At 44.0% G+C, this 25744-nt stretch overlaps 1 protein-coding gene across 3 annotated transcripts in view; it reads left to right on the forward strand.

The window, feature by feature from the left end:
* Positions 1-1020: 1020 nt before the first annotated feature.
* Positions 1021-25744, forward strand: part of CDK19 (cyclin dependent kinase 19) — a gene marked incomplete at its 5' end in the record, with an annotated part of 123502 nt that continues 98778 nt past the window's right edge. For 2 of the 3 annotated variants that reach the window (XM_084261242.1, XM_084261243.1), the window contains 2 exons: positions 1021-1148; positions 19117-19192. In XM_084261242.1, the coding sequence (XP_084117368.1) occupies positions 1021-1148; positions 19117-19192 (204 nt within the window). Of the gene's footprint in view, positions 1149-19062; positions 19193-25744 lie in introns of all 3 variants that reach the window. The other variant, XM_084261241.1, reaches the window with a different exon arrangement.

A 25744-nucleotide genomic window follows, 5' to 3' on the forward strand; every position in this document is an offset into this window, starting at 1 on the left:
GGGCGTCCCGGCTTCCACCGTGGAACCGCGCGGACACAAAGGTGGCACCGTACAGGCCGCCCCCGCCTTCTCCACCCGGCCTCCCGCCCCTCCGCCTGCTCCCCCGTTCGGCCCCAAACGGCGGCGGGGACGAGGCCGAGGCCTCTGGGCGGGCGAGGGCGCTGAGCGCTGGTCCCCAAGCCGAGCGTCGCCACCCGTCAGGCGAGCAGCGGTTCTTCCCGAACGCCGCCATCCCGCGGGATCGAGCCGCCGCCTTGAAGCGGCCCCGCAGCCCGGGCACGACCCGCACCGCTCCCCCGGCGTCGGGCGGAGCCAACGTCAACCTCCCTTCCCAGCCGCCCGCAGAGACCCTCGGCCGAGCCACCACGGAGGCGGGGCTAGGCTGGCCAATCAGAGGGCAGCGTCCAGAGGGGGCGGGGCCTGGCCTTGAGTGGCAGCTGGCGAGATAAACAAGTCGCCGCACTATTCGGCGCCCTGAGCCCGCTACGAGGCGCGGCGGCGGCGGGCGGGGGCGGCGGTGGGCATCGCGTCCTCCCTGCTTCCCAGCGAGAGGCGCGGAGCTCGGCCGCGCTCGCCGCTCCCGCCTCTGCCCCGCAATGTGAAGAGTCAGCAAGTTCCCAGCGGCCGCTAAAACGCTCGGTGTCCCCGGGGAGGGCAGTGCGCCGACGCGGCCTGGCCGGAGCGGCCCGGAGCATGCCGGGAGTTGTAGTTCTCCCGCCACCGCGTCCCGCCCGCGGCGCCGAGGACGGCGCCCGCAACCGCACTACGACTCCCGGCAACCCCCGCGCCGCGCCGCGAGGAGCCCAGTTGAAGCGGGTGGCGGCGGAGCGCACCCCCTCCCCCCGCTGAAAAGCCCCAAACCAAAACAAAAACAAACCACCCCCCCCACCCCACCCGCCCCCCGCCTGCCGCCCCCGCCGAGCCCCGGAAATGGCGGCGCCGGGAGGGGACTCCGCCAGCCGGGGGTGCTGATCTGGCCGCCGCGTCCCCTGCCCGTCCCTCCCCGCCCATGGGCGAGACATGGACTACGAGTTCAAGTCGAAGCTGGCGGCCGAGCGCGAGCGGGTGGAGGACCTGTTCGAGTACGAGGGCTGCAAAGTGGGCAGAGGCACCTACGGGCACGTCTACAAGGCCCGCCGCAAGGACGGGTAAGGGCCGCGCCGCCCCGCCGGGCCGCGCCGCCAGCGGCCGGCGGAACCCCCCCCATTCTCCCCCCGCCCCCCCCCCCCCATCCCCCGTGCGCCGGCGCCCTCCCCTCCCCGGAAAGTTTCTGGCGACGCGCGGGGGCCGGAGCGCGGAGGCGGCTCGGGCAGCCCCCGCCCCGCGCCGGGAGCGGGCCCCGGTGCCCCCGGCCCTACGGTGAGGGGCGGCCCGCGGGCCTGTGCGCGTACGACCGGCGATCGGTGCCCGGCTGGCTGGGCGCTGGAAGGAAACCGAGCCCGCCCGCCTCTGTCCCGTGTCCGCGCCCGCCGCCCCGCTAGCGCCGTCCCCCGCCTGTGCCCTCCGTCCTGGCGGCCATGGGACGCGGCAGCGCTCCGCCACCGTCTCGGTGGTGGCGGCGGCCGAGGCCCCGGTGGCGCGTCCCGCTTTGCCCCCCCCCACCCCCCCCCGCTTCCCTTCCCTTCCCCCGCCGGCGCGGCGGGCGGAGGGTGCTGTGTCAGCCGTTGGGATCGCCTTTGGCTCCCGTACCGGCTTTCACGTCATCGCTTTCATCTTTTGTGTGGCCGCGTTCGCGCTTTGACGGTTCTGCTCCCGGAATCGGCCGGGGATGGGGAAAGGAGCAAGTTTGAGGCGAGGAGCCCCTGGCTACCGACCGCCCCTCCCCCGGCGTGCCCGAGCGGCCCGGGAAACCCCCGGGGAGCGCGTTGGGGCCGGGGTGCTGACCCCGCTGCTGGGACAGGCTCGGTTAACGGCGCGTCTCCCCACAGGCAGAGCTGACAGCGCCTGGCAGTACGTACGCACTGGTGTACAGGGGGGTCGCCTCCATAGGCCCCTTTCCTACCCGAGAAGGGGACCTGTCCCTGTCCTCCCGCACAGCTGCCCGCTAAGCCCACGTACGCTGGGTAAGCGGGGCTTCCTTCTTTACCCTGGGGAGCACACAGCTGCCCACACGGGACGGGTGACCCGTGGATGCCGCTTTCGCTGCGCGCTGGTTAGGGGAGTCCGCGGGGAACTCCGCTTGCCCTGTGGGATCGCCTGGCCGGTGCGCAGTGGTTGGGGAGGAGCGGTCCTCGAGGCCTGAGTAAGGCTCAGGTGCAGGTGCGAGCTCCGAATACCACCCTAACTTTGATAAAATACACTCTGGAGCGGGTGCTTTTCCAACAGTAAGGCCGAGAGTAGCAGCCTCCCGTTACAGGCCACTGAAACTTTGAAAAAGGGAAGACTGGATACTGGGGAAAAAATAGCTATTTTACAAAATAAAGTTCTGGAAGTGGTTAAATGGAGCGCTGCTGCTTTAGATTAATGGAGAGATCCAGGAATTTTTCAGTGGGAGTAAGTCTCCTTCATGTGTGTCTTGAAAATTTAAACTCCGAGCTAAGAGGCTGTAGTATCGAAGTGATTAATAACTGAGGGGTGGCACGCTCATTCAGGTGGAGGATTAAACGCTGGGAAATGGGCTCGGGTTTTCATTAGCTCGCTCTGCAACCTGAAGGATGCTAAAGCATCGCCAGCTTGAAAGGCTTTAAGGTTTCCTTTGCTGGGTATTACAGCTGCCACTGAGCTCTTCTGGTATTTGTGGGTTTAGTGGTTGTGGGGTTTTTAAAAAAGTTCTAATTAATTTATATTATATATAGAAATATATATGAGAGGAAACACCCAAAATGCTGGTTAAATGTGTTTTGCTATTCTGTGATATAGTAATCCTAAAATTGCTTGTTAAGAACTGTATAAAAGAGGCAGAGCTTTGAGTCAACCGTTTTATGAAGCAAAACAAATTTGATGTCTGCTTCAAGCTTGCAGTTTCATTTATGTCATTGGCAATGGAAGACCATTGCAAGACTTGCATTGATACGACGAAGCACCATAAAGGCCATATCTTCAAAATCCTTACAATAATAATAGTATTATAAATACAAATGGCTAGTAAAACAAGAGTAAACGTGATAAAAAAGGATAGCTGTTGTGTCAGAGCTGGGATTAATCAAAGTGAGACCTCGAAGCATAAGAAAACTGCCTGGTAAAAGGAAGTACAGCGTGTCAGGAGGCAGCCAGATTGAAATCCAGATGTACTGTACACTCAGAGGTTTTACCTCATGAAGCCTGGAAACTGGGTTATTCTTCCTTTTTTTTTTTTTTTTTTTGATTTTCCTTTTTATGGCTTTGGGGAGTTCATTCTCAGTTGTGCTTGCCTAACTTTAGGACCTTGGGTGAAAGTAAGATGTGAACCAGCTAGGAAAAAAGTAATTAGAAAACAACCAAAATCCTTAAGATAAGGTGATTTCCGTATGAAAATATCTGACTAAAATATCTCTGCATGGTGGAGGATGCTTAACATGAGTTCTTAACTTTAAAGGGTCCTTAATGATGGAGCAAAATGTTTTCCAGTTCTGGCAACCGAAACTCAGCAATGGTAGATATTTGTAGTGTGCTCATCACTGGGGGATTTTGAGCCTTGTGTAAAGGAATTCTTCTTTGGCTGATCATAGAGGTTCAGTATCTCAAATTTGCAAGGCATTCCTGTATAAAAGAAAAAGATTGTGGCTACTTGCTGCTTCCTATAGTCAACTTGTTACCTCTGGAGGCTGAGGGCAATCAGAGCCTTGTAGCTCTGCAGAAATTCCGCTGAGAGCCTGTCACTTTATGTTTCAAAAACTTGGCGTATAAACTTTATGAAATAGTAAAATGTGTTTATATGGAGCTTGGCAAGCTCTTCGACAAAATGCTTGTAAAAAAGAAAAAAAAAGAAAGAAAAAGTGGTTGCATTTCTTAGATCTCTGTGAATGTTTTGGGCACAAAAGCAGTTTTTTGACAAAGTAACAGCTTAGTTTGGCTTTTTCACCCTTGAGTGAAGTATCATTTGGGCAGGTTTCTAGTGAGAGGATTGATTTCTGCAAAAGCTGAGAGATTTTTTTCTAATTTTTAATTTTTTTTTAAATAGGTTTGATGGATGCTGGTGTGATATTTGCATGCACTGCATGAGCGTATTGGGAAAGGTGCTGAGCACCTGCAGCTCCCATTTGCTTCAGTAGTGTTTGTGTGCTCTGACTGGGGCTTAGAGGCGTGTTCCCTGCATTATGCATTGAGCTAAATCAGGGACCTGGGTTTCCAAAATTTGCATTAATATCTGTGTGATTCAGAAGGGCTTAAACATTGGGGTCTTTTCTGTAAAGCTGTGGTTTATTTCAGTGTCCACAAAAACTGGACCAGTGCCTTTGAGGGGGGTAAATAGTGAAAAAGGCCTCATGATTACAATCTGGTTGCCAGTGTTTTTACCTCTCTGTGTAGCTGGAAAATCTGTTACAATTTTTTGTGTGTGTGTGTATTACCTCACATAATGTCATATTGACTTTCACTAACCTTTTTGGTTGTTTTTTTTGGACACTTGTTTGCATTTGCCCAGTAAAACAAAGAATGTGATTTTTCCAGTCACGGTCAGGGAGGAATGATTTAATTTCATGCCTTACTTCTCCTTGCCATGTTCCTTCCCACTTCTTTGGTCACAGTTTAAGCCATGATGTTGTACTTAGTTGTTTCACTTAACGTGTTGCCTTGTCATGTGGGAGGCGGTTTTCAGGATGGAGGGAGGGCTGGAGGTTCTGTTTGTTTGCTGTAACACCTGAATTATTTTCCCTTTGCTCTTCAGCCTGTCGGCCCAAGCCACTGGAAGGTATTTCTGTTCCTACCCGAGGATGTTTGGACCAGTCAGCCAGCTGAAAAGACACTGCTGTTGGCTAGTCAGGAGCACGGCAAGGAGTATTGTGTCCAGTTCTGGGCTCCTTGGTTTAAAAAGGCCAGGGATCTCCTGGACAGAGTCCAAAGAAGGGCTACGAAGATGATTAGGGGCCTGAAACATCTCCCCTATGAGGAGAGGCTGAGTAAGTTGGGACTCTTCAGCCTTGAGAAGAGAAGACTAAGGGGGGACCTAATTAAAGTCTATATCTTAAGCAGGGGATGCAGGGGGAATCAGCCAGCCCCTTTTCAGTGGTCTGTGGGGACAGGACAAGGGGCAATGGCTGCAAGTTGGAGCACAGGAAGTTCCGCACCAACATGTGGAAGAACTTTTTCACAGTGAGGGTGACAGAGCCCTGGGACAGGCTGCCCAGGGAGGTGGTGGAGTCTCCTTCTCTGGAGATATTCAAGACCCGTCTGGACGCCTGTCTGTGCAATATGAGCTGGGGAGCTGCTTTGGCAGGGGGGTTGGACCCGATGATCTCTCGAGGTCCCTTCCAACCCCTACAATTCTGTGATTCTATGAATTCTAATGGGATGCACAAGTCAAGTAGAAAATAGGCCACTCTGTTCTTCATTCAGTAGCTGCAACAGCAGATGTAACGCTTGCAAAAGCCGAAATTTTCATGTGAATAAAAGCCTTTCTAGTTGCTGCTGCTGCTTACCTTTAAATGATTGAGCTGGCTGCTTTCCCTCATGCCATGGCTGTGTTATTTATCTTTGACTCACTCAGTACCTGGCTTTGGGCAACAGAGGTAATTAAAAAAAAATTGCAAACATCTTTTTTTTTTCTTTTCTAATAACTACAGAGGTGAGATTTGTTTTTTAATCTGTATGTTTCACAACACCTTCTAAAAAGCAGGTATGTGCTTTTTAACCGTGTTACACAGGGAATGATGGAAATACAGGGTGATTGGTGCCCAAGAGGACGGCAGCAGAAGGTCCAGGAGTTGTACTCCAGGCAGCTCCCAGGCTTGCTGCCTGCTCAGTGTTGGGCGCTGCCTCTACAGACCTTCCTGCCATGTTATCTTCTGGCGGCTGAAAAGGGTTTGGCACTGCCCTGTGCTGCACAATGAATCAGCCGAATCAAGTATGTAGGTGTATATGCTGATACAGCAATGTACTTTTGTGTAGAGAAAGTCGCTATTTGTAACTTTTTTGCTAATGGATCTGTGACTTTCAAACAAGGGAACTGGTGTAAAACAGGCTTCACCTTAGTAGGGGAATATGGAATTCCTTTGTGGAGACTGAGCAACCATGGTACAAGTCCAAAAACTTCACTGTAAAGTGCAGGCATAGGAAAGGGACACAAATGAAATCTCTACACCCCACCTCCTATCCCCACCCCCCCGCCCCCCCCCCCACCCCGCCATTTTTGAGCACTATAAGCTTTGTAACGAAAAAGGAGTCTGTCTTCCTTGGTGGACTGATACCTGTGTGCAGAAGCATTAATGTAATGTTCTTAATGTGGCTCTGAAGTGCTTACAGCATCCAAGTCCACATGAGAGTTGAGTGAAAGTTAGTGCATGGAAAGAAAAAGGAAGGGGAAGTAAATATGCAAGGCAAGTGTGTCATCTAACCTAGGATTGCTGGCTGTGGCCCTGGCCGTGTCACCTCTTGCTTGTTTTAGTGTGGTTTTTTTTTTTAATTTGATAAATCTTAATTTGTTTAAAGAAGAAGTGGGAACATGTTAAGAGGGGGGAAAGTCGCGTGCTGTGAGGCATGGTGCTTGTAGGAAAGCAGGCTCTCTCCTGGGGTGTCTCGGTGTGTTTGGTGTTCCTGCTAATACTGTTATGGTTCAGAAGCTGCCTCTGGTCACACTTATGGCTGAGATTGCTGTGGTGGTGGAAGACTTTCAAGTGTAAAAGAGGCAAAGGTAATCAATCTGCTTATTAAGTCAGTATTTGTATCACAGGAATCCATGTGCTGTTCTCCCCATATTGTTACTCTGCAGAACATGACTGAAGTCACACAGCACAAGTGCATTGGGAGACAAAGTGAAACGTGCACTTGAGTTGACTAAATGTGACAGATGAACAATAGTGGTGGTCCAATCACAGGGGAGTGGGTACGTGTGTACTGCAGTTACATTTATTCTTGAGAGGCGACTGATGTGGCAAGGACTGTACTCTCTTGAATGTGGAACTGGAGTGTTATATACCAATTCAAGTATGTACTTGCAAGATAGTTAACAGTCTATAATAATTTATGTGTATATATCTCATTATTTCCATTATTTGATGTTTTCTTGGATGGAAGCAATTTGAGTTTTCAGCTGTAGTTGCTGTTTACTAGTGTAATCCTGTGACAGACTAAGTCAGAAATACTGACCCAAGTGAAAAGCAGTGTATTTGATCCTGGAAAATTACCTTTCTCTGCAGCAAAATCTCTACCAATGACAGCAGCTGAAAAACCTGTCTTGCTCCTCACTTTTTTTTTTCCCTTCATGAAATTTATCTTGAGGAAGGTAGGAGGATGGCTGAAGGCATTCATGCCTCCCTATAATCTCTGAAGAGCTAAGTAAATGTAAATACTAGATTTACCTGCAAATCCTGAAAATGCTTGTTACCACTGAGTGCTCTTAAGATGTGTGAGAAGGAGCAGCAGAACTAAACCCAACCTGTCTAACTAGTTGCCTGCAATATATTCTAATAAAACCCCCAACTACAGGAAGAGGTCATTAGTATTTCCTAACTCTGCCATGCTGAGAGCTGCTGGTGTGACTATACAGTGGCTTTTCTTCTTGCCTGAGGAGGGTAGTGTAAGTGGCAATGAGTAATTTTTAGTCCTTCCCACAGGCTCTTGCATATGCTCTCTCCCTTGGCTATTCCGTTTTGCTTCTGCTGCTCCCCCTGAAATCAAGTGGAGAAATGAGGAGTACAGCCCATAGCCTTTCAGGAAGCAAACAGCATTCAGCTGGTGTTGTGTTTGCTACTGTGGCAAGGACAAAGGTATGGTGGTGGTAGGAGGATGAGGAAGAAATGAGTGTGAGAAGAGGTTGAATATGTTTGAAAGAGAAACAGATGAAGACTTTTGCCAAGCCTGCAAAGGAAGACTGGCAAGAAAATATGCAGGAAAACTTCTTAAGATTTAGTGAAGTAACAAGTAACCAGAGTTTCTGTGGTATGTTCTAAACAAATTCCACTGGAGGCTTGTTAGTAACATGAACTTTTTTCATATCTCCTGAAAAAACCCTACTGAATGGGTGGGTTTGCCTTTTCTGTGGCCTTAACCATGCTCATGATTTCTATTGATGCTTCTGACCCAAGTCTTCCTCTTCAATTTTTAACTGTCAAGTTTCAGGCTGTGAATTAAAATTCTATTTGTATTTGCTCACTGCTGCTTAATGTACAGTTTGGGAGATGGTATGGTCCACGTGTCTGGTTGAGGAAGGGATCGTTAGTGGAAGTGATTAGCAGCTCTTATATTCTGCTTCCAAAGATACGTTTCTTGAGCTTCTCTGCTGGCATCCAAGAACTGACCCAGGCTCCAATTTTTTATTCTCTTACACTGAAACAAAGTACTGGAGTTTTAAAAAGATTTATTTGTTCCAATAACAGGGTGTTTGCCTGAAGGAATGCTGAAACTGGTCCAGAACAACTGCTTTTAGAGAAAAACTTGGCTAACTCAGCATGTGACTTTAGGAAATGAACAGTTTCTCCTTGTGTAGCAAATACAAAAATTTTACTGTTTTGACTTGACTTAGAGTGTCCTGTATCTAAATAATTTAGGCTTATAGAAGACCTCCAAGCTCTGGGGACTTGATTTATATGGATCACTTGACTCTTAAGTTAGATGACTGACGGATAGAAATGCTAACTGTGATGATACTGGAAGTTATTATACCTCTTGTGAACGTCAACTATCTTAATAGATTCAAGAAGGAAAAAAAAGTACAGAAACCTCTTAGATCAAAATTACTTGTTAACAAAATCCTGTGAGTCTTTAAATTAACTGAAACTTGTGTATCTGGATTTATTATTAATACTTTCTTAAACTTTTATGTGGGAGGACAATTATTTCATCTAGCAGTGGGCTTTTTAAAAGAATTTTTGAAACATGAGTGTATCTAATAAGACTGTCTGAAAGGGAAGGAATCTTGTAGGGGTAGTGTTAACTAACCTTTGCAGAATTCATGTCTGTAAATGTAGGCTGGGTTTTTTAGGGTTTTTTTGGGGGGTTTTTTGTGGTTTTTTTTTTTTTTTTTTTACTTTATTGGAAAGCAGAATTGACTCCTCTGGTTGTGAGAAATTTTGGAGAAGCTGTGATTGCTGGAGCAGTGGATGTCTGAATGGCATTGCCTGTGCTTGCCTCTGTCTGTCCTGGGATTAGCAGTTTTTAAATGAATGTTTTCAGATGAGGCTACTGCATAATTGCATGTTTCTTCCTCAGTTGTCATCTGTTTTCTACAGAGTTTGTGAAATGATATTTGAAAGATTCTAGGGTCACCTGTCTTGTAGGTGAAATCACGCTGAGGTCAGGCTTTCCTATAGGTGAAGCAACATCTATAGGTTCCGGTGCGTGCAGGGGGTATTGGATCACTTGCTTATGGTATATGGGCTTTGGTCTAAAGAAGAGCAGAGGTGCAGCCTGGGGACAGTGTCAGACAGTGCACAGGATGATTAATTTCTTTTTTGTCCCTTCCCTGCTGACATAAGTAGAAGGTGCTGTTGATTTCTTTTTACAGTCAAGTGAAAGTAAATGTTACGGGTAATTGACTGGGAGGCAGAAGTTAGATCTGCTGCAGTGGAAAATAGATCTGGAGGTATGTTTCCTTGTTTTGGTTTCTTCATGTATTAACTGCAAGAAGAATCAATCCTTTCCATGTGGCCAGAAGGTTTTCTGCCTCTTCTGTCCCTCCTTTCATTCTCTGTACTGGAACACTTGGAAGCATTCACACAGGTAATGCTGTGACTGTGGTTGTCCTTGACTCTCCCACCTCTGTGGTATGTCATAGGGTCCAGAGTGCCTGAAGAGATCTGATGATACAAATGCCATTCAAGCATGAAATTTTAGCAGCATGACATTAACTGTTTGGCTCCTAAGTAGATTCTTTTGAGAGATGTTTCTTACCTCATGGCTCATTAATTCTGCACATCCAAAGGAGTTCAGAGAAAATTCTTACCTGTATTAATATTTGCATGGATTACCACAGACTTATCACCTTGCTCATTCAGAAATGCCATGTTTGTTGCTTTGGTTCATTATCATTAGTGTAGCTAAGCGTGGGTTCCAGCCTGTGTCTTTCAAAGTGCTGTTCCTGTACAAGTTGTTACCATGTTCTCAAGGGTGTTGTAGACTTCAAAATTAGCTTTTTATTCATACCTTTTGATTAAAACCAGTTATTGTGCCGGATAACTGGTTGTTCCCTTGTCCAATTCTGTCATGCTCCAAATGGGAAACAAAGTTAGACAAATTGCCAAATTTAATTTGACCTTCAGTTCAGAACAACCAGAAGACTGACAGGTCAAATGGTGTTTATTCTACCTTTAGCATGAGTTCAGTGGTGGGGGAAAAAAAAAATCAGTGTAGAACTTTATCCAAATGATGAAAGAGCTTTAGAGAAGCATGTTCTTACAATGAGATGCACACTTTTGACGTTCAAAGGGGGCAGAATGTGACTTGGATTCTGTGGGAACAGATATGATGATTGCTGACTAAAGACCTTGTTCCTTATTGGGAAGTACCAAGACTCTCATAGTGGTTGGAATAGAGACATCTGTAACTTTGTGAAATCCTAATTGCCTGATATTGACGGGGCAGGGGATCTGTATATGGCTCCATTAACAGTAATGATTTTTTTTCCATTTCAGACTGAATTAAATTAGACCCCAATGTGATTTTCCAGAATTATATTCTGGTCCTTATACCTTCTCGTGAAGGTATTTTTTTCTATTCAGTAACATTCCAATTATAACAAATACACTGTTGTGCAGAAGATGTCTCTGATAAATCTGAGCTTTCTGTGTGCTCAAGAGCCCTTTCTGTGTGCTCCTTTTCTAGCCCATTGCATTTGGTTGTGCAATGGGCTAGAAAAGGAAAACTAAACAACTGGAGGTTTTAGGCTGTTGTCCTTGACATAGCTTGACATTGAGCCAACGGTGTGTGCTGTTGAGTTGCCACAAGCTGCATCTGGAGCTTGTGGCTGGTGTGTCTGGTGTGGCCCATGCCAACCGTCTGTAGGTTGAAGATGTTGATTTTGAGGATATTGCTGGTTGCTGGAGTCAGTTCTAGTTCCATCACTGCTACTGTGCTCAGAGTTTGTCCTTCATTGATTTGGGTGATTCTTACTGTAATACCATTGATAGAGCGTATAGCAATTACAGTAGTGTTATCATACAATCACAGGGTTATTTAGCAATTAACATCAGACAATTTAAATAATAGGCTTTTCTTACCCAAAATCCGATCTGCTTGGGGTACAGGTGGGACTTTGCCATCCTTACACATCACCCACCAATTGAACCCAGGTCGTTGAGCAAAAGCAATCCCATGGATGGGTTTGCCTTTGCCTGAAGCAGGGATAACCCAGACTGTCTTCCCTAACAGATTCTTCATGAGCACCACATTGACTTTATCTTCTTCTACAGTACATGGAAGCTTTGATTGGGCAGGGCAGCTTGACTGGCAGATCCCTGGGTGTCAACTAACCAGGTGGCCTTTGCTAGATGTGCGTCCCAACATTTGAAGGTCCCACCACCTGTTGCTCTCAAACACATAGTCTTTAGCAGTCCATTTTTTTCCCCCATGGATCAGGTGTGATGGTAAATCAATTCCAAGGGGTGTCATCTGAGGTATTGGATGCAACACCATGTACAAATACCAGCTTAACCTCATGATCAGTGATGTTACGGTATTGTAAGTCAACATTATGTGGTATGGCAAAATGAGAATCCTGATCCCTCTCCCAGAGGTGGTGAACAGTGCTGTAGGGAATACACACAATAAGTAAGTTTTTGTGTAACACAACTATATAAACAAAACACCACTGTGACCAGTGACTGTTTAACTAATAAATGCATATAACAAATCTAACACACTCTGTTCGGATCTGTCATTATCTCAACCCTTTGTGCTCCATATTGGGTGCCAAAAATAACTGGGGTGGGGAGGAGAATCAGATGACAAAGGCAAAACTTGTGGGTTGGGATAAGGATAACTTACTAGGACAGCAAAGGGAGAGGGAAATAACAAAGCTGATACTATAACGGAATATACAAAGTGGGTGATACACAATGCAATTTGATCACTGCCCAGAAACGGATGCCCAGCCCTTCCCCAAGCAGTGATCCTCCCTCTCCAGCCACCTCCCTCCCTTATATACTGAGCATGACATAATATAACATGGAATACCCCTTTGGCTAGTTTGGGTCAGCTCTCCTGGCTGTGTCCCCTCCCAGCTTCTTGCGAAAAATAACTCTATCCCAGCCAAACCCAGGACAGCAAGTCTCTAAAACTAAAATGGAGTAGGAAACCATGTTTAGTGTTCAGGAATTTGATATTGTTGCAGTTTTAGAAGAATAGTATCTAAAATGATGGGAACTTCTGCCTTTTATTTCTGCTGTTGTTTCTGTTGGTAGATTCCACAAGGGCTTCAGGTATGGACTTCACGTCTTGGATGTGGCAGAAGATGGGAGGAGTGCTGCCTTCTGTTGTTACTGAATGCATGTGCTGAGATAGCTGGTGTCTGGGATGTTTGGAGGGAGACCTAGCAGAGTTTAGTGGGTATCATCAGGCAGTGACAGCAGTGACCTGCGTAGCGTTCAGGCCCCTCTTTGAAGAGTGAGGTTGTAAGGACTTTGAGAGGCAAAAGGTTCAGAAGTGCAGTATGAAATGTAGCATTTGTTTCTATTTCAAGAAGTGTTTTCCTTGGGGTGTACCTGGATGAGCCCTGGAGATTAGTTTCTCTTTTTACTCTAGTTCTTTTGATACTATGTAGTAAAGACCGGTCTCTTTTGTGGGTCTGTTGCCTTACTCTCTCTCCCCAGTGTTGTTTTTAGATGTTGTTTCAGCCAAGACACTCCCTCAGCTTTCAAATACTGCATAGCAGTTGCCTGCTGGGGAGGTTGGCTTCCCACTCTGCCACTAAGAGAAAAGCCCAGGCCCAGGCTCAAGCAGATGAGGCAACGTACGTGTCTGTGCTCTCGGTATGGGAAGTCCTTTCTTGTGCCCTGCAGACATGTAACACAGAGAAGGTTCCACAGACCTCTGAGGGTGCATCAGCAGGCAGACCAGCTACGCAGTGCATGGATGTTACCGAATCAGTAAACTTCTCACCTGAGCAGGGTGAGGTGAATGGCCACTGGTTTAATCTGTTCCTTTCATGACCCAAACCAGCCAAACGCAACTCGGGTATCTGTGTCATGGAACTTGCCTGGTACTGGGCTGTAGGAACAACCTGTAGCTGCTGGGAAGTTTTTTTTTTTCAGCAGAGCAGCAGCCAGCTGTCCTTGAGGTGAAGACAGACAAACCTTTCAAGGGATTGATGCGGTCACAGTTTTTTTTTACACTTCTGCTTAATGTCCTTACTGGCTCACATTGGGTTTCTTGCGTAGCTCTCAAAAGGAGCTCCTATGTATGCACTGAAATTCAGCGTGTGTGCTGTTCTCTAGGAATGAATTAAGATCTACCTGTAGATTCCCAGCTTCTGTCATTTGTGGCTGGCTGCTGCGTGGGTGACAAGGAGCTGGCTGGGCTGTTGACTGGATAGGGCTCAATATGGCTTGAGGATAATGATAAAGAAAACGACTTTCCTCGTCTGTTGAAGCACATGTACCCTAGTGACACCGTGTGTGGATTCTTCTTCTCTCTTTTCACCTTGTAATTCTTTCGTAATTTCTCTTTGTGGCTATTTCTATATCCATAAAAAAGCTACTAAAGCTTAAGAACTGATCACTTTTGGGGAAAGGTCAGGCCCCTTTTTCCAGTCCATCACAGGCACTTTCATTACCTTTGCTAGGGGGCTGTGGCCACGTGCTGTGCGTAGACGTAAATCTGGGAGCAGCTTGCGTAAGGTGACCAGTGCCCAACGCCACCAGTTTAGTGGCTTAACCGCCGTGCTCCAGATACCGCAGAGGGGCTTTCAGCTAACTTCTCTCTGTACTCCAGTGGCACAGCTCTGCCTTATCTCGGTGGGTGGGGAAGTTTGTAACTCTTGCTGAATGATTAACTTGGTGCTGTATGGCAGCAATTAAAAAACCCAGTGATTAGAGAGTAGCTGGATCTCTGTATGAATGTTGTGTTCCAGGCACTACCGTGTTTGAAGGACATGGAACTCCGTAGCCTTCCCAGGCTTTGTCCTACAAAGTCACAAATGTTTAAATTCCTTTAGTGTTGCTTACAAGGGTGAACTATTGTTGTTTTCTATTAGTTTTTTTTCCCCAGCTAGGTCTTGGAATGGTTTTATGGTGTACTTAATTTGTATTAAGAAAATGTGCACTGTAATCATTACTTACATGTATTTATGATACTGTGCACTTTAAGAAATTTATTGTTAGTATATGTTGTACTGTTAATATCTGTATTAACTGGTGTGATAGTCACAGCTGTAGGTTTGGTGCAATTGTAGCCTTTCAGGCCAATTCCTTGATATGGGTAATTCATTCTCAAGTTGGGATGTATGTTAAATTATCTGTGAATTCAAGAGGGAACACCATCAAAACTTTAAAAATGTGGATGGTAGCGATAAAACAATAGTTTGAACCATGCACTGTATCCAAATCCTCCTGTTCTTTATTTATTTATTTTTATTGGATGGTCTTGGGCAAGTTGTTTCTAGTCTTCCAGTGGCCTGTTTGTAGTTTCTCATATGGTGGGAGTACTCTGAAGTACAGTTGTAACAGTTAAGACAGTTTAACTCCTTTGAAATGTTTTAATTATTACAAGTCTTCTGAACTGCATCCCTCTAAAGTGAAATTGGTACTACTTTTCAAAGCATTTGGGAAATGGAAACAGAAATTGTTACTCAGGAGTAGTAACCATACTTTCATTTTCTGCATTGAATACTGCAGTTGGACATAAGCCAGCTGAGTAAGATTTTTTTTATTTTCAACAAAAGGACAGAATTATCCTTTGTGCTGCACAAATCAAAATGTTAACTTCAAGGGGTATTTATTGGGGGTGGGGGAGGAAGAAAAGCTTCGTCTCAAAGCCCAAGTTACAGCCTTTACACTAATGCAGATTTTGATAATGCTGTTCTCAGTTACCGCTGGTAGGTGTGAGGACCCCTGTGTTTGGATGCTGCCTACGGCAACCTGAAATGCCCCCCTCCTGCCTCTGTATCTCGTATCAGCATTTTCATTCCTGTAAAAAGTTAATCCCTCTTAAAATAGCATGAATTGTAATGCCTCTGGAACTAGAAACGATGGTGATTTTAGTCTTTGTCCCTGGTTTTGGAGAAGCCAACTTGAAGTGTGAAGAACCCAAATGGTGGTGATAGAATACCTGTTTTATCAGGCAGGTTCTTCTGCATCAGTTTTCGAAAGGTTTAATTAAAAAAAAGTTAGGCTGCTGTCTCTTAAGGAACAGAGTTCCCTTTCAGTTCTGTTTTGCTATGCTTTTTGCTCAGATTCAGTAAGCACGCTGCTGCCTTCAGCCTGGGGTGGCTGTTTAATGGCACCTGCCTGATTAAACCTTGGTCTGTGCCGCTTGCTCCCTGCCCTCAGCCAAACCCCCACGCAGCAGGACCTTCAAGTTAGCTGGCCTGCTCCCAAACCAGCATTTCTGTGGATGGGATGAAAATGATTACAGATTGCTCCTGTTTGGCTGTCCCTAGCATGGGTGCTTTTTGCCTCATGCCAGAGCTGCCTCATTTTTTTTTTGTTTGGGTTTGGTTTTTAAACTTACTCATGCTTGCCCCGCTCACTAGTGAGAAATATACTGATACAGGGTCTGTGAGGAAAGGATTTGTGAAAACTTTCCTGCTGGGTAATTCTGTACAAGTTCTTGAAACACGTTCAAAGTTCACTACAGTTTTTGTGCATATTCAACATGAAGTAGAAATACTTCCTCCTGCCTCAAGTGTTTCGCAAGAGGATAAGTGTTTAGGGAGTTGAATGGTATACTTGCCGATCATACACGTCGTTTGACGTTATTTATTGAATTCTTACAAGTGGGGAAATAGCTAATAAAGTGCCCATTTATCTTTTTCTTTGGCTGTTTAATACCATTTTATTCAGTAACCGTAATTGTGTATCTCATCAGATTGCACTGGCTGATTTAGTATTGAAGTTTTAAATGTATTTCTTTCTCAAATTATCCTAAGGTTACTACCAAATGGGAAATATTACTGGTTAAAATACCAGTTGGTAGAGATCTTTTGGAAAGTGCTTTAAACAGTTATTATGTTTGCATAACAGAACAGTTAACTTTGGATAAGTATTTATATAGTCTTGCATTTCTGCCAAAGCAAGTAAATGATATTTATATGTTTAAAGGAGGATGTGTTTATGATTCTGAAGCTGTTACTTAACAAATCATTTTGTGAGATCTAGAATATGGTATCTCTGAAGTTCTTTATCCCTGATACTCATTTATTTTAGTAAGTATTTAATTACCTCAATTTTTGCTCAGTGTTCACAAAACCCAGTGTCCTAGAAGTAGGTTCTTCGCGGTTCAGGAATATTGCCTTCTTTTCCCACATGCTATAATATGTTAAGTTGTTGGATATTATTGAAAAAGAAAATAATAAAAATCCTTCATCGTTTTTCATTTGTATCTTAAAATCCTCCCTAGAGTGGCTGGCTGTCAAGTGATGACAGAATCACAGTGGCGGTGGTGTTAAGCAATGCTGTTGGAGGCGGCGTGTGCCAAATACCATGCCCAGTATCTGCAGTGACCTTCAGCCTGTGAAGGTCTGAGTGACTGAATGCAATGCTTGCATCTGTGGAATTAGTTCAAGGGTAGACCAGCCAAGGAGAAAAAAAAAAGGGTATACTGCACTGATTTGGGATTCAAGCTGGTGGGTGTGCATAGGATTGTTCTGTACCATGTACCTTAAACATGACCGTGGTTTAAAAGCCACAAGCAGTTTTAAATGTCCAGAGTTAATTTTGATTTTGCAGACAGTGTCATTTTCTCTTCACAGTCTCAGTAAGCGATTGGAGATATGGAGTTAATACTTTGCAGTTTACACAAATGTTGTGTAGGAGAGGGGATGAGCTTTGTTAGTTATTCTTTAAAATTAGTAGTGAAATCAAAAGCAATTTCTCTTAAATAAGGTATGAGCTTATTACCTGTAATGTTACACATTCCTTGGTTCTGCATCTAGAGCCACGCTCTTGTAAATGACTAATGTAGGATAATAAAGGGCTGCTCAGTGGGGAGCAAAGGAGGAACCTGAATCATTCTATCACCAGATCCTGGAGAACCCTCCTGCTTAGGAAGCAGACATGTCCACTTCTGAAGTTACCACTGAAAGTGTACATGGTGAACAGCTCCTACGAGCTGTTATGAGCTGTTACTGCTGTATTTGGCTCAATTTTACTTATGGTAACTTCATGGGCTTTCTTTTACCCTTGAAAATATTTGGGTGTCCCCACCCAACTACAGATTCAGAAGTTAAAAGCTTAAAATACTGTGATATGAGGCCATTTCATTTCAGTTAGCACAGAGGAATAAAAGTTTGGTTTCGAAGAGTAGAGTCCAATCTTCCTGTGCTTGTTTTTCATGGGTGTTAATTAAGATTTGCATCTAAGTGTCTGCACAGGTGAAGGTGGTGGGAGTAGTTGGAAGGCATGTTGTGAGTTGCCATCCTCATCTCTGTGCAGAATGAGAACATATTTCTTCTCTATTTGGCAGTTACAATATTATCTAGGTCACCTCAAAGTAACCCATTCCTTCAGTGTCAGCTGCAGAAGGATCTTCTGATTAATCTTCCAACCCTGTCTAGAGAAAGAAGTCCTTCAAGCCTGTAGCCTGACATGCTTGGCCTTCCTTCCCATCCACACTGGAACACCATGCTTAAAATAAAGCAGATTGTAATTCCATTAGAACTGAATTTCTCTGGGTGTGTTTTCAGTTTCGTTTTGTTGTTCTTGGGGGTTTTTTTGTTGGTTGGGGGTTTTTTTAGGTGGGTTTTTTTTTGGTATGTTTCTTTTTTAATTTGGAGGGAATATCTTTTCAAAGATTTTCATAACTCTCATGTAAGTGTTTGTTTAGGGGAGGAATAAAAACTTTTTCTGAGTTAAGGTGCAGCACCAGAACTTGGTTTTCCCACTTGGAAGAGCCACTGAGTGACTCCCTCCTTCAAAGGCAGCTTTACTTGTTGCAAAAATTGCAGCAGAGATGAGTTTTCATGTGTTATCAGAAAACATCTGGAATTTTTCTTGAAACAAAGTCAAGTGAAGTTTTCAGCTTAGCAAAAGGAAGTGATTTGGGACTGGAAGAAGTGGGAACTGAAGTCTATCAAAAATACCATTGGGAATTTGGATGGTGGCTTGTGGGTGTAACTGGTGAGCCCGCAGAAGTGCATCAGGACTGTGGGTGTCAGTGCTTATCAACACCTCTCAATGACAGCTGAACCTTGCAAAGCCTCAGCCTAGGCAGTAAGCTGTTAGGTTGTATCACAAGGGCTTTGAGATGCTACTTCATTTTCTTGTTCTGTTGGGCTTCCCTCTAAATGACTTCAAGCAGATTATTTAGAAGGATGGTACTGGATTTGGGCTGAACAGTTTCACGTTCTCCAGCTTTGTACCTCAGAGCACCCAGTTTCATATGCCATGTAGGGGTCTGTCAGTAGACAACGCTTAGGTAATAAGTATAATTAGTTTAATAGTATTTCAGAAGTAAAAGTGGATTGGAAGTGGCTCGTAAAATCAAATAAGAATCTTGCGGTTCCTAGGTATTTCTAGGAGAGTTTTCAGGGTATGGGATACAACTGTGCAGCATTTTTGTGGTAGTACCTGGTGTCCTAGAATTTAAGGAAAAGGGTAAAGCCTCCATAGATGTGTTTGCAGCTGTCTGTGTGGATTCAGAAAGGAACAGATAGAGGTTAACAAAGACTTTCTTTGTGCATGACTTTCTGCGGGGAATTTTTTGTGGTCTGAGTTAAAACTTTTTCTTTTAATATCAAAGTGTAATTCATGCATAAAACCAGGTTGACTCTTGAGCTTCTCAATCCACAGCAAATTAAAAGAAGTTGTTATACATGTATTGATCACTGTAATATGTCAGAGCTAAAAATATTTCTCTTTTGTTTTTTTCCTTTTTATGTGTGTATGTGTACAGAAAAGATGAGAAGGAGTATGCACTGAAGCAAATTGAAGGTACAGGGATATCCATGTCGGCCTGTAGAGAGATTGCAGTAAGTGTACACAAATGAAAGTATTTTTACTGACTATTATTTGATACATGTTTTATTTCTCTGAATTAAGTGACATAAAGATAGTCTAAATGTTTTTTTTTTAACGTGTGCAAGCCTAAAGGTTATTGAAGCATAAGATTTTCTGAAAATACCTTCTAAATAGTAATAATTTTTCTTTAGTGGAAAGGGGTGTTCTTGCTAGGTAATAGTAATACCTTTCCCTGGTGTAATTTTATCTGGTTTTGTGTTGAGAGGGGAAATACACAAGAGCCTTTTAATAAAGATTTAGTTTAAATAGGGGTGTTTTCAAAATGCCTTGAAGGAAAAAGGTTCTGAAAGATTGCAACTGCCATAAGAAGTCTGCTTGATAATAGTGTTTTTTACTTCAGACTAATGGCAGCTTGCTCTCCTTTAATACCCAAGAACAGTTTGTTCTCCTTGTTCCTTATTTGTTTTGTGAAGTGTGGAGAAATGTCTACCACTTGTGTCTTAGTAGAAAAAAATGAATTCAGAAACTGCATGCTTTGGAGTGTGCCCATCGTTCCTTCACAGTTGGTAAAAAAGTAGGTGTTTGTATATGAAGGTAGAATTTGATCTTTAATTGTTTATTTTATGAGTGAAAATGTGCATTACTGTCCAAGTGATGGACAGCGAGTGAAAGTTTGTAACGCAAGAATTTCTTGCATTGCAAAAGAAGTGCCATGGCTTGATTAAATATTTACCTTGTTTTAATGCTGTCACTGTACCGAGGGCTGTTGGAGTGTATGCCAGGATTGTGCCTGAAGCCCTCTCTAGTCTGTCAGTGTGGCATTGAAATACAGCACTCAGGTGTGCAACGCGGTGCGAGGCATTCAGCGCTCCTCGATGTTCATGAGCTGAACAAACCACTGCGTTGTGTTCAGCACAGTACAGTACCAGTACAGTACTGTGTGAAGAGACTTAGCAGATAAACCTACTATCCTTTTAAAGTACTTGTCAATATCAGGTCAAGGTCAGTCATGGATTTGAGAGGTGGCTGTGTGGTTGTCTGTCTCTTTACACAGAATCTGACCAGTGACCTTTTTGCTGATATTTCTGCCTGTGGAAGAAATTAAAAAAATCCTCTTTAAATATCAGGACCAGGTTATATTCCTGTTACTATAAAGTCAGTTTTGACAGCATTTGAGGCTTTAGGGTTTTATTTATTTTTCTTTGGTTCTTGTCCTTTGTCTGTTTTAAATTGTACTAAAAAATTAAATTGTTTGGAGATGATGTGTGGAAGAGTCTGAAGGAGACTTTCCTGTTGTCATGGTAGCACTGTGGTATGGAGCTGGTTCCATCATACCTGGACACAACATTGTGGGGAAGTGGTGTGTCAAATTATCTTTTTTCCTCTGATGATACATCACCATTTCAGGATTTTTGTGCTTTTTTATTTTATTGTATGAATCTCAGTACAGCCTGGGAAATTTTACAACCACTGTGGAAGTTGCTTGGAACCTCACAGTGGGTCTTCCTGTAATTCTTCCTTAAATGATGTTTTACTCCAGACTTTCTTATAAAACAATATAGCTTGAGATACTGTAGCAAATTGCTGTTTGCTTCACTGTAATTTCAGGTTGGTCAAATATGAGAAGTGTGAAAAAGGTTTAAGGTGAAACAGTTGAAAAAGAAAGGTGAACTTTTTGTCATATAGAAACAAGAAGAAACAAGTGTGTTTTCCATAAAGAGAAGCAGACCTATAACTAGTGCATTAATAGTTAATCTTATATTTCAAAGCTTAGGTAATGTTTACTGATTAAATAAAGATTATCAGCATGGAAAGAGGCCACATTAAAATGACACGAGTAGTTCTTCTGACGTTTAAAACCCCTCCTACATCCCCCCACCCCAGCACCAAAAAAACCCCAAACCATGTTCTGTGAAAGGTGAGTAAATGAAAGAAGCACCAGTGTACGTGGTTCTCCACATGTTCAGAATATTTTAATGAGACAATAACTTTGCTGATAGTTTAACAAGAAGGTGATTTGTAGTAGTGTGGATTTACAAAGGTGAAGTTGTCCTTAACCACCCTGATAGCCTTCTGTGATGAGATGACTGGCTTGGTGAAGGAGGTGAATGCTGTGGAGGCTGATTACTGTGACTTTAATAAGGCTTTTGTTACTGTCTCCCATAACGTTTGTGTAGACAAGGTAACAAACTACAGGTTAGGTAAGTGGAAAATTAAGTGTGTTGAAATCTGGCTGGGCCCAGAGTGCTGAGATCAGTGGTGCTGAGTCCAGTTGGAGGCAAGTCAGTAGTGGTCTACCCCAGACCAAAAACTCTGACAAAGTGGCTGATAGACCCCATGGTTGTGCTGCTGTTTGGAGAGTTCTCAACAGGCTGGAGAAATGGTCTGAGAGGAATCTCATAAAGTTCAACAAAGGGAAATGCAGAGTCTGACATCTGTAGTGGAGTAGCTCCAGTACATGCTGGTGGCTGACTGTCTGGGAAACAGCTCTGCAGAAAAGGTCCTGGGGGCTCTGGTTGACAGCAATCTGACCACAAGCCAACAATGCACCTTCAGGGTCAAGACAGTCAACAGCATCCTGGGCTGCATCAGGCAGAGCGTTGCCAGCAAGTCAAGGGAGGTGATCCTTTTCCTCTAATTTCAGCACTGCTGAGGTGATACCTGGGTTCTGTGTCAAGTACCGGGTTCCCCCAGTACAAGAGAGACTTGGAACAGTTGGAGTTAGTCCAGTGCAGGGCCATGAAAATAATGAAGGGACTGCAAGTATCTGACATGAGGAGAGGCTGAGAGAGCTGGGACTGTGTAGCTTGGAGAAGGCTTGAGGGATCTTGTCAAGATACAAAGAAGCGGAAACCAGGCTCAGAAGAATAGTTCCCAGGGATTGGACAAGAGGCAATGGGCATGCATTAAAATACCTGAAATTCCATCTGAATATGAAAAGACACTTCTGTACTGTGAGGCTGACAGCACTGGGGTAGGCTGCCCAGAGAGATTGTGAAGTCTCCATCTGTGGAAGTGCTTAAGAGCTTGACTGGACAGAATCGTGGGCAGCCTGCTCTACCTGACCTTGCTTGAGCAGAGAGGTTGGGCTAGATCTCAAGAGGTCTCTTCCAACCTGAAAGATTCTGTCATACCATCTTCTCTCCATTTAGAAGGGATAGAGCCATGCCTTTCAGATGTATGTCTAACAAACATAAGCATTTTGTACTAATACAGGAGGACTTGGCAGTGAAATACAATGAAGAAACATTGGTTTGATAAGTTCCACCATGCAAGTCCCTCTTGTATCCTGAGTTGTTTGTCCAAGGTTCCTGACTGGTCACTTAAATTGTCTTACACAGTGTTCTTGGAAAATTTTGAATGGTCTGAGCTTTATTCCCAAATTAATTTTTGGGGACTGTTTCTCACCAAAATACACATTTAATCTAGCAGTTACAACAGTTCTCAGGTATGAGTTGCACATAATTTAAAAGAAAAAAAACCCCACAAAATTAAAGTTCCATAGAAGTATATTAAATATGGTAGTAAAAGTGTCCTGGAAACCAGTGAAATGTTTCTAATGGTCGCTTGCACTGCAGTGAATATAGTCTTGCCTTGATACTCTTCTTAACCTAAACCAGGACCATTTAAGGCTATATTCTTCTAAGATCTCGCTCCCAAAATCCCAGCCTGTGGACAAAGAGGACTACTACTAAAGGTTCCATGTGAACCTATAGCTTGAGTTAGGTCCTAGGAGGGTATTCAGTCAATTCCTGGTCCTTTCCATCTTTTTTTTTTCCCACTGCTAACACTGAGACCTTCCCCTCTTCCAAGGATAAATTACCAGGTCCTAGCCATCTTCTCTGTAAATAATGATCTTATGATTAATTCTAAAGTTAATTAGATTTTTATAAATCAGAGGGTTAGGGTTTGGTTTTTTTTATAATGCTGTTACAGGTGATTTAAATGGGAGAAGTATAACCACGAACCAGCAGCATTTCTCTCCAAGCCTTGCATGAGAGTGCCCTGAAATGCTGCAGTTTTGCCCTGCGTGAATATTGGGTCTGGGACACACAACCAGTTTAGTTGCCACATCCTTTTGTGCCTGTGTGTGCTGGCTGTTAGCAAAGCTGCTAGAGGCAGCTCCTTCTGGGAGACCTTGAAACGCTGCCAGTGCACTGTGGGACTCCAGTGGGAGCATTAGTTGGCCTTTGTGTTCGTACTTGCATTTATGGGTACAGGCTAAAATAATTTGGGCTGTGGTGTTAAATGAGTTACTGAAAGCTCATTTGAACAGTTTTAGTGTGCACAAATCATTCTCAGGCCTTTTGCCTATTGATGCAATGTATAGGGCAAAGTGCAGTTTCTGAGGGTAGGCAGGGTTTTAGGAGCCTTACAGGTTAAACTATAGGTTTACTGTAACCTTTTTTCATGTGCTCCTCAGCTGTCTTGAGCAAGGCTGTGCCTCACTGTATTTATGTTCTTCTTGTCCACCTCCCTGCTGTCCCTGGCCTCCCCTTGCATGTAGGCAGCTCTTTGGGGGATGCATCTCTTGCCTCTGGGCTTTGGGGCATCAGTGGTGCTGAAGCTGAGCCAGGGAGGGCTGGCTAGATGTACTGTCTCTGTCTTGAAGCACTTTGTGCCTTTGCGTGTGCTTCTTGGCAGTGCCGCTGGCAGCGTGATGCAGGGACACTCAAGGGGACATGTCATGCCTTGTTGGTAGAGCTAATAAAGCTTATTTACTTTATTATTATATTTATTGTTACAGCTAATTTCCTGTGTCAGGGGCTGCACCTCACTTAGGAGCTGCTTTTGGCCAAACAAACTGAACATGAAGCTGCTTAGTGTGGATCTGTAGCCCAGGCTGGCTGTATAGCCTGTTGGACCAGACCAGCTGCACAGGAATAAAGTATAACTTCTCAGTATTAATACAACACTTGGAATTACAGTGCTATTGCTTTTCTTCGACTGCAGTGCCCTAGAATTTTGTAATAGATATGAGTCCTCTGCTTTGGCTGTATTGACCTTGTCTTTGACCTTGACTATCACAGCAGATTGCAGTATTTATTTACTGTTATGTAGAAAAATTAATTCCTAACCTTGGTCCCTGGGCTTTGTTTAAGGCGAGGTTAGGTGATACAAGGCTTAAAAGAAAGCAGCCTGTGTCCCTGAGTATATTTGCTGTAGGAGATTCCTTTTGAATGTCAGAACTTCTTTTCCCTTGCCAAGATAATATAAATGTGTGGAATATTTGGCAATGTAATATCTCCCCATAAATTCCCTACTACCTAATTAGAAAAGATTGTTAGATTTGTTTGTGGAAACTTTGAAACTCCACTCCCTCTTTCAATATCTGGAGGTAGTGAAATAAATAGAAGTTTAAAAAAGAGATTAATTTTTTTTTTAATTGGAGAGTTAAGGCATGTGTTGGCTAGGGGTGTCTGTGCATTGTGATTTTATAAGTATGAATCAGCTGGAAAGAGGTTTTTGGTTCGGCTACATGACAACTCATGTTTTGCATGCCGTAGGAAGAATAAAAGCTCTCTGTGTTACATGGCCTAATCTTGTATAATCTGTGTAATTTACATGCTTTTTGTGTAAGGGAGTACTTACATTCTTGCTTTGGTTATTCTTCAAAAGGGCTTTGTGGATATTTTTTTGTCTTTTATTTTATTGTATCTGAAAGAACAATTAACTTCATTAAATAAAAAAGTATGCAGGTAGTAAATCTGTGGAATGAAAAGAGATTTTTTTTATTTAATCAATTAAGCTTTTTTCTTATGGGCCCACTGGCACTGTAATGTTTCTGAAAACAAGTTTTGCAGCTTGAAGGATCATTTTTTTTGTCAAATAGTTGTAAGGAAAGTGGAGCATCATCTGGAGCAGGTAGTCAGCTCCATTGTACAGCTACAGCCACCTTCTTCAGCAAGTGAGCAACAACAAAGGACAGCATGCAGAGGAGAAAGGAAAAGGGAAACGCTCCTTTTAGCACACCATTGCTTCCTAAGTATAACATTTGAAGCTTTTTTTAAAGAGAGATGTTACTTTTCCTTTTCTTGAAATTGTGTCTCTGCTCAAAGCAGGAGAGCAGTATCAACAAATCTGTGGCAAGTGTGTTAAGAAGAAAAAAGATTTTCCCCAGTCTGAACCAGTGTGAGCCAAAGAAGCTTCTCTAAAAATTTGGTGCTTGACATCAGTTAGGATAAAATCCAAATTCCCAGTGCAGCTGACAAGGGAAAATGGGTGTTCAGCGCTGTCCAGGCTCGGTTGTGCTCACTTGGAGTTTGCTGTTTGCTTCTGAATCTGAATATCCTCAGAACACACAGATGAACAGCCAGCTGACGGTGCCTTCAGCAGAAAGGAAGGAAAAAGCAAAGCCAGGCCTCTTCAGGGTGAGCTGTAGGCAGCGATGCACTGAAAGCAAACAACTACTTTATCACTCAAAGAAAAACACAGTTGTAAATAATGCAGGAAAGGCATTTTCAGATACTTATTTGCCAAACTTAAATACTCCCTGCAAGATTGTGTGTGCGTGTATGTGTGGCCTCACATGAAGATAAACGTTTTAAAGCTTCATTTGGAAT

The sequence above is a fragment of the Gallinula chloropus genome, assembly GCF_964237585.1.
Source record: "Gallinula chloropus genome assembly, chromosome: 3".
Taxonomy (NCBI): Eukaryota; Metazoa; Chordata; class Aves; order Gruiformes; family Rallidae; genus Gallinula; species Gallinula chloropus.